Raw genomic sequence first — 8,756 nt, forward strand, 5'->3', positions numbered from 1 at the left:
GGGCACATCGGGCCCCCTGCCTAAGACACTGGGAAGCTTGGCTTTCAGGACACGAACCTAGATTGGCTGTGGTTGGAGTGTTTGTCTCCTTCTAACTCCGTGTTGGAACCTGAACTCCAATTCATGTGCTGATGGGATTTGTAGAAAGAGACTTTGGGCAGTAACTTTGATAAATGAAATCATATAATGGGCTCCCCACGTTGAGCTAATGGCTTTATAATAGGAGAGACTCATGTGTACTAGCTTGGTCTGGCTGTGCACTGACTGACTGCCACCTCATCCTGATGTGGCACCAGGGCCTTCAGTTGCGTCAATCACATGCTGGCCTCATACTCCTGAGGCAAATAAGTCCCTCTTCTTTATGAGTTTCCTCTCAGTTCCACAGCAGGTATACGAGTTTGTCATGGTTCTTGGAAACCTCCTGTAACCATTTGTCTCTTCCTTCAGTGAGATTTCTCCTCTGCTGGCCCCCATATTATAGCATACAGAGCTGCACTTTTAAGATGTCTGTCCAGAAGGAACAGGACCCTAACCAGGTGCCTTCAGAAACTCACAGAGCCAAGCGGGTTCCAATCCCATTTCCAGGAGCAACCCATTGTGAAGTCTTAATAAGTACCTTCCTGTTCTCAGCCTCTTTGTCTGGTAAGGACGCCAGCTACACCTTCAGGCAAGGAGAGTTAAAGAGAACTGAAGTGAACCACCAATTGCATGTGTCTACATAAATGGCTGCTGTGGCAGTGGACAAAGCATCACGCCTGCATCCTGGGTGATGCTATTGGGGCAAGCTTGAGTTGAATTTTGGGGCTTTGGGGCCCAGGATTAGGCCCAGGAAACAGCAGTACTGTGTCTAAGGGCTGCTGTGTCTATCTGCATTTCCCTCCCAATTTCTCTTGTCCCTCAAACCCCAACTGGATGTCCACTGAGTGGCTTTTTTTTTCCAGGCAACTTTTTACTTCATGAGCTTGTCACCCCCTCATTGGTTCACCAGTCCCAAGATGAGAAAGGACTCAGCCACCCACAATAATTTTATTAATAGGGATGTGGATCAGTTTCACAAAGAAGCCGATGAACCCCATGATAGGGAATCCAATCGCTGTGGCCATGGCGATCTTCTGGAATTCTTTTCTATCAGGTTTGGTGCATCTTTTAACCAGCCGAATCGAGTCCTTTACAAATTGCCGACTTGGCTCAACAAACTGCATTACCTGATCCACGTTTGTGGGATGGTGGTTTGAGAGGCTAGAGACACGTAGCTTAGAAGAGAATTGAACTGCCACTGAGTGGCTTTATCTTGCCTTCCTGGTTTTGTTTTTCCAGCCTCCTTAACTTCTCAAATAAAAAAAAAAAATTGGGGTTGGAGTGGGTCCTTAAGAATTAGCAAATTTCCAAAAGAATGAATGGATTGAGTTTTTACTAAATTCAGGACCTCAGAGGACAAACTGTGGACCTCGGGCCCTTCATCTCACACCACAGGAGGGCGTCCCAGGGTCGGCGAGCAATCTTGGTCCCATATGCTACAACACTAGAACTCCGAGCACATGTGGGATTCAAAGAACCTCTACCTCATCCCCATCTCCTGGCTCTTCAGAAGGGTCCTGCTTCCTCCCCAGGGAGAACTCACTCTGCATACTTAGAGGTGGAAGAAGAAGGCACAAGGCTGGCTATTGCTGTTGCCTGAAGAAGAGCCGGCCTCAAATGAACTTTGCTAACTTCAATACCTCTTAGACTTACTCACTTCACATACACTGGAATCCTCAAATCTCTTTTCCGCCCCGGCCCCAGGTTACACTTTGAACAGTTCAAACAGAGGCAGGAGACTGCAGATCTGGCTTTTTTGGCAGATGGGAGATTTAAACAGCAGAGACATTGCCGTAATTATTTCTTAAGTGCTTCGGGGTTGTTCCTTTCAAATAGTTGCCGCATGGGACAGTCTTGCCCACCTGGCAGAATTACGTATTCCCAAGTACTGGGAGGTTTATGGCAGGTCAGGCTGGAGTGTTGGTTCTGATCCTGCACTGTTCCCTTGAGGAATCTTCTTAGATATGGGGATGGGCCTAACGGCTGGCCAATCCCAGCAAACAAGAGTTTCCATCCTAGCATTGTATATTTCCCTGAGCTCTAACACATCTGATTAGCATCTGCTACTCATGCCTGGGGTGTTTGGAGGCAGCGCTCCTTCACCTAAACTCCACTTGTGTGACTTAGAATCTCCCAGGCAAGGCCATTAGTAAATCTTTTGTACAGTCGTCAATTTTATCGCCACACGTTTCGTCTACACCAGTGTGACCTGAGAGAATGGAGGCGGTAGATGAAAACTGAAAGTGGATCTTGGGTCTCTAGAGTCGAATTTCACAAGTTTTCAGGCAATGAAATAGAGCTTCACACATCTCCATACGGTGTTGGGACACACCAGCTCTCTTCCTGGTTCGGGTAGCTGTTTTTTCCGGGGTGGGGGTGGGGGTTGGGGTGGGGGTGGAGCTTCTGCTCCTGCAGAGTGCTGGGAACTATGTGGACTTTATCTTGTCTTTCTGCTTGACAGAAACCCCAGTGAAGCGGGGACGTCTCCCCTGGCCGCTAAGCTCGGCAGTCATACCCTGATAGAGCAGACATTGCCCCTGGCCGCTAAGCTCGGCAGTCAGACCCTGATAGAGCAGACATTGCTCACCAGGGCCACACGGATGCTCTGTGATAGGTCTGCAGTTTCCCTGACTATAATTGCTTCCCTGTACCACCTGGCCACCTGGAACGCTCCTAGGTTGGTTTCTGGGGTTGTGTGTGTGTGTGTGTGTGTGTGTGTGTGTGTGTGTCTGCCGGTCTTTTGTTCTGATAACTGTCACCGAAGAGTCAAGATGTAGGAAAGGCTGACCTTAGGGAGCAAGGAAGCACACAGTTAAAGAGGTTCCTGGGCCACTTGTCCTGAAGCAAATGGTCTCTGAGCCAAGACATAGGGCAGTATTATCGGTTTATGAGGGTTGCCATGACAACATGACTCAGCCCGACCGTCCCCAGCAGCACATAATCATGTTCCTGTGCTTACGGAGGCTGGAAGTCCAACATCAGAGTATCAGCAGGCCAGGTGCTTGTCTGTCCTTGGCTCGTAGATGGCCACCTTCATCTTCATATGACACTCTCCCTTGGTGCTTCCATTACTAGGCATCCTTCTGCACCAGAGAAAGTCTGGGTCATGGCTCATCTTTGCATATGGAGGAGAAGGAAGGGGCTATTGAGCTAGCTCCAGGGGTTGGGCTCATGACAGTGAGGGCTTTATTGTTCTCTTTCCCTCTCCTCATCTCCTTTGTGTTTGCAATCAACCTATGATATGGCCGTATATTAAGAAAATAGTGTTATTCTTTTGCGTAAGTGGTGCAGGCACAGGGTGGGGTGTGTTCTGTAGAACATGTTTTTGAGGGATGGCAGCAAACTTGCCTTGGTTCTGTCTCCCTGAAAAGAACAGGTGGCAGTTTGGGTTTGGGTTCACCCGAAGCTTGGCCAGAGCAAACATGTATTCAGAGCTGGGCTCTTGAGCTGCAATGCTAACCATTCCAGCTTAGAGCTGAGTTTTGAACCAAAGCAACAATTTAAAAAGCAGAGCAGAGGGGGCTGGAGAGGTGGCTCAGTGGTTAAGAGCACCGGCTGCTCTTCCAGAGGTCCTGAGTTCAGTTCCCAGCAACCACATGGTGGCTCACAACCATCTATAATGAGATCCGATGCCCTCTTCTGGTGTGTCTGAAGACAGCTACAGTGTACTTATATATAATAAATGAATAAATCTTTTTTAAAAAAAAAGCAGAGCAGAAAATCCCACCCACCCCCAAAACGCAGAGAAGCTGTAGTTTTACTTCCAGACCTCTGCAAGATCAAAGCTCCCACAGGCAGGGTTGGATAAGGAGATGCCCATCCCTAAAAGATGCTGGGTTCATCTGATGTCCTGCTGACGGCCAGCCTGTAAGATTCCCGAACTCAGGGAGTCTTGAGGAAGAGGAAGAGGAAGGGTTGTAGGAGCAGAGAGGTCAGGAACACCACAAGAACACCTACAGAACCAACTAACCTGGGCCCATAGGGGTTCACAGAGACTGAACCACCTGACAGAGAACATGCATAGGATGGACCAAGGTCCCTTACACATATGTAACAGATGTACAGCTTGGTCTTCATGCAGGACCCCTAACGGCTGGAGCAGGGGCTGTCTCTGACTCTATTGCCTGCCTTTGGATCCCTTTCCCCTAACTGGGCTGCCTTGTCTAGCCTCAACAGAAGATGCTCCTAGTCCTACTGTAACTTGATTTGCCAAAGAGACTCATTATCCTTGGGAGACCTCCCCTTCTTTGAAAAGAAAGGGCGGGGAAGGGGAGAACAGGAGGTGAGAAGGAGGGACTGGAGGAGCAGAGAGAAGTAAGGCTAGACTGAGGGACTGGGGGGAGACAGGGGAGGGGAAACTGAGACCAGGCTGTAAAGTAAATAAATAACAATAAAATAACACACAGATATATTATAAGGGAGACTGCAAAGAAAAGGAAACAGAAGGAAAGAACCAGAAAGGGCTCCTTGCTTGCATCTTTCCCAAGCCATCATTACCTTCGGAATCACCTTACTGTCCTTCGTGGTTCTGTCTCTCACCACACACCCGCCCCTGGGTTTGGGAGCTTACTGTGTATCCATCCGTGGTTTGTCCAGTGAGATCTCAGAGTTGACTCATTCAGGTCAGAATGAGGTGGAGAGGTAGTCAGTCGGTTTCCTCCACTGTGACAGAATAATAGATAATTAACTACTGCAAAAGAGGAAATTTGCAAATTGTTTATTTGGCTCATATTTGGTTTGGGGTTAGCTCCTGCATTGCTTTGGGGCTTCTGAAAAAACAAAACAAAACAAACAGCCTCTCACTTCCTGGCAGGTGGGAAGTGAGACATCAGGAAGGGGCCAGGTCCCAATGACCACTTCTAAGGTCACCCCAATGACCTAACTTCCCCGTCTCTTAAAGGCTGCATTTATGTCAGATAAATGCAGGGTGGTGACCAAGATTAACACATGGGCTTTGTGGGGAATATTTCAGATCCACACTATAGCAGTAAATGATACTAGGTAAATGCTAGAAATACATTTTACCCCCTCCCCCAGCCCCTAGTGATGGCACACTTGGGAGTCACAAACCTTGCTCAGTGACAGTCAACAAAGCTGGACAGGCCTTCAAAAGTGGGCTCTCACCCTGCAGAGAGAGCAGGACATGAACAGAATATGAGGCCATAAAAAATGGAGAGAACTCCGTTCAAATGTCAGCAGGGGACAGGGAGACCTGCTCAGTAATAAGATGCATTTTGGCTCACTAGAAATGCTGGAGTATCCAGAGCTCTCTTGACCTGGAGCAGGACGCTCCTTAAGACCTTTCTTACTGGGAAAACAGCGAAGCAGCTTCCATCAATCCACCACCTCTCACAGAGGGCAGACCTATGGCAGGGACCACCTGCCTGTGTAAAGTCTGCCTGATCACACAGACCATGAAAACAGCGAAGCAGCTTCCATCAATCCACCACCTCTCACAGAGGGCAGACCTATGGCAGGGACCACCTGCCTGTGTAAAGTCTGCCTGATCACACAGACCATGCACGTCTACACTACATCAGCTCAACCAACAGCGCACCAACTATGTGGCAGGCATGGTGTTAGATTCATGGTCCAAGGGTGAGACCGCTGTAGCACCTTCCTCCAAACAGTGCACATGGTTGTGTGGGAAGAAAAAACCCGGGAGAAGAAGATTGTAGCTCTGAGGCAGGTTCTATAAGAACGTTACAGGTAAGACACAGTGGATCGCGAGTCAGTATCTAGGGACCAACACCTGAGCTACCCCAGGTCCAACTGGGTGGCGTATAACACTAAATTTATCCTTCTCTGTTCTGGAGGCTGGAATTCTGGGCTCAGGGTCCATGTGGCAGAGTTCTGGAAGCTCACCCTTATAACAACCGCCCTCCAAAGGCCCTTCCCCATTCCCTCACATCGGAGGCCAAGGTTTCCACCTATGAACCTGGGATTCCTAAATTGGGAGGGAACAAGCATTGAGCCCATGAGACTGAGCAGAAACCTTTTCGTTATTAGCCCACATCTTTAGAAAATAACTCCACCTAGTCTATCCAACCTTCTCATCCCTCTGCTCCTAGAAACCCAGCACAGGAAGTTGTTTATTCAAAATCTTAGTACCCACAAGGCCTTGCGCACAGCTCCCCTCCCCCTCTTCCCCCCACCGCTGCCCTCGCACTACTGAACAACAAACTCCTTCTGCCCAGGATAGTTTGGGCTAATTACTGAGCAGTAAATTGTCTGATTTTTCATATTCTGTTCGGAACTGCCAAAAACCGATAAAAGTGGGGCCAGGTGGAAGAGAGAAACATTTTTTTTCTTTTGCTTTTTTCATTATTTTACCTACAGGATTCATTTGAGAAGGGGAAAATAGGCCTGCTGCCCTAACCAGTTAGTTGGATGAGAACAAATTCCTCATTAATTTAAAAACATGAAAACGTGTCAGCTGGAGAAGGCGATTAACTTGAGGATGACTGGGAACTGGACTCGAGCGGGGGGTGGGGTGGGGGGCAGACAACTTCTCACCATCTGCAGGAAAGGCTGTACCCGGGGACACCTACAGGGCCAGCCTGGATGGGATGTTTGGCCATGGGGTCCCAGCTAAGGATACTATGCAATGGTTAGGAATTTGCTGGTTGAATCCGAGTGGTTTTGGGAGACTTAGATAACCAGGGATGGGGGAGGAGTGAGTAGTGGGCTAGAGGCCTTGGAGTTCTGCACTGGCCCTCCAGACACCTCCAGGTATCTTCTTTCTACTCTTTAAGGTGGGCAGGCTTATGTGCTTGGGAAAGGGATGCTTCCCGGAATTCTAGTCCCAGGAATACCAGGTAAATTGAGGCTCCCTCTTTTGGGTTCTGAGTCTTGGCAGTAAAAGAATTTAGCAACACAGAAGAAGCTCAGAGACTGATTTATTAGAGGCTTTGAGAAAAACAGAAGCGCAGACAAGCTTCAAAACTCGGGAGTAGTCAGGAGGAGGGAAGTGCGGAAAAGGAGTATCTGCCTTTTGAGTCTTTTAAAAATGGCTGGTGGTTCTGCTCAGTGATGATGGAGGCCTGGCAAAGCAGCTACACAGGTTGGCGGTTCAGGGGAGGACTTCAGCAAATAAGTGGAAAGCCCCAGACTTGGGCGCGCACGAGAGAGAGAGAGAGAGAGAGAGAGAGAGAGAGAGAGAGAGAGAGAGAGAGAGAGAGAGAGAGAGAGACCGAGAGAGAGAGAGAGAGAGAAACAGAGAGAGACCGAGAGAGAGACAAAGAGAAAGAATATGAACAGAAGGGCAAAGTTGCTTTAAAACATGGGTATGCTCTTAGTGAAACATGGTGGGACCTCCGCTAGGGTCTGTGCAGGGGAAGGGGCTTCTCAGAACACGTGCATTGTCACACTAAGCGGGTGATTAATCCCTGCCCCTCTCTTCATAACAAATCTTCTGGTGACTTAGATTTCTGGGGGTTGCAGAGAGGCATGGCCAGGTGGTTGACAAATTCGTCTAGATTAACTCTTAAAAGGAAAAGGTGCTAGTATGTATGTTTAGAATACCCGGTGTTTACCAAGAGCCTGAGAAAGGCCTTAGATCTCATGACCAGTGGGAAGTAGGTTTAGCTTAATGGTCCTCAACAGAGCCCAGGTACCTTCACCTTTTATCGGGATAACTTAAACCCTAAGAGTTCCAAAGTGGATGTTTGACTTTCCTGTGCTACTTGGAAAACAGGAGGGGGTTTTCCTCGATGACCTCGAGAGTTGTTAACTGGAAATGTGGATGTGAAGAAGGGGTATCTGATAATCCAAGGAAAATTTTATTTGTATAGCCCATCCTCCAACTCTCAGTCCAGAAGATCAGGGCAGGGTAGGTCTGTGCTGTGCTTGCTGTCTCCCAAAAGCCCACATATTGAAGGATTGATGCTCGGCCTATAGTGTTATTGGGAGGTCATAGACCATTGGAGATTGGAGATGTGCCTGAGAAGGGACTCTGGGTTGCTGGTCCCTTTTCTTTGTTGCTTTTATTTCCTGCATGCCTCTCCACTGTGTACTCCTGCTGTGATATGCTTACTCATCAAACAACTGGGCCAACCCACCAGGCACTGAAACCTTAAACATTGTGAAGGCAATGTTTCCTCTTTATAAGCTGATTGATTTATTATTTGTCATAATAATGCAAAGTTGACTTTGTATGGGACCAGGACTAGGCTGGTTAGACCTGTTCACATTTCTAGGTATGGGATTCAAGATGGAGGAGTCAATCTGGAATGCTTCTGAAGATGAGAGGAGAAAGATTTCTTATGAGACGGCTTCGCTGATGAGTGAGTGCTACCTTTGGGAACAGCGTGCCCTGGAATAAAAACCAATACAGAGAACTTCGTCCAAGCAAAAATCAAGAGTAAGAAATCCTCATTACAAGGATTTAGTAACTGGGTTGAGCTGTGCCTTTGAATTCAAAGTCTTTCAGTTACTTGAACCAATGACTCTTTTCCTTCAATTTAGCTTGTGTTCAATTGTTAAGATTGACAACGGGACAGTTCTAGTTCATCGTAAGCATATCAAGTTGCATAAGCTAGATCTCTGGAACTAAATTTCTCACAGATAAAATGGGCATAGTGGTCTTTGGTTCGTCCCTGCCTGGCTTTGAAGACAGCTAGTGTTGGGACCAAGACAGACTACTTTCTTGCCCATGTAACCATCTTTGCCCTCAAACT

At 47.8% G+C, this 8,756-nt stretch overlaps 1 protein-coding gene and 2 long non-coding RNA genes across 3 annotated transcripts; 1 reads left to right on the forward strand and 2 right to left on the reverse strand.

The window, feature by feature from the left end:
* Nucleotides 1–928: 928 nt before the first annotated feature.
* Sec61gl4 (SEC61 translocon subunit gamma like 4) lies at nucleotides 929–1,628 on the reverse strand. Its single transcript, XM_063267797.1, has 2 exons — nucleotides 1,622–1,628; nucleotides 929–1,270 (listed from the first exon to the last, which is right to left on the reverse strand). Exons 1-2 carry the CDS (start codon nucleotides 1,626–1,628, stop codon nucleotides 1,008–1,010), a joined length of 270 nt encoding a protein of 89 aa, XP_063123867.1. The 3' UTR covers nucleotides 929–1,007.
* Nucleotides 1,629–2,472: 844 nt separating this feature from the next.
* LOC108352023 (uncharacterized) lies at nucleotides 2,473–6,183 on the reverse strand. Its single transcript, XR_001839987.3, has 4 exons — nucleotides 6,114–6,183; nucleotides 5,149–5,203; nucleotides 4,649–4,740; nucleotides 2,473–3,161 (listed from the first exon to the last, which is right to left on the reverse strand). It is a non-coding gene; the product is annotated as an uncharacterized LOC108352023 (long non-coding RNA).
* Nucleotides 5,208–8,475, forward strand: LOC134480360 (uncharacterized). The gene is made up of 2 exons (XR_010054758.1): nucleotides 5,208–5,787; nucleotides 8,277–8,475. It is a non-coding gene; the product is annotated as an uncharacterized LOC134480360 (long non-coding RNA).
* The last annotated feature ends 281 nt before the right edge of the window (nucleotides 8,476–8,756 follow it).

Source organism: Rattus norvegicus, chromosome 9, assembly GCF_036323735.1.
Source record: "Rattus norvegicus strain BN/NHsdMcwi chromosome 9, GRCr8, whole genome shotgun sequence".
NCBI lineage: Eukaryota > Metazoa > Chordata > Mammalia > Rodentia > Muridae > Rattus > Rattus norvegicus.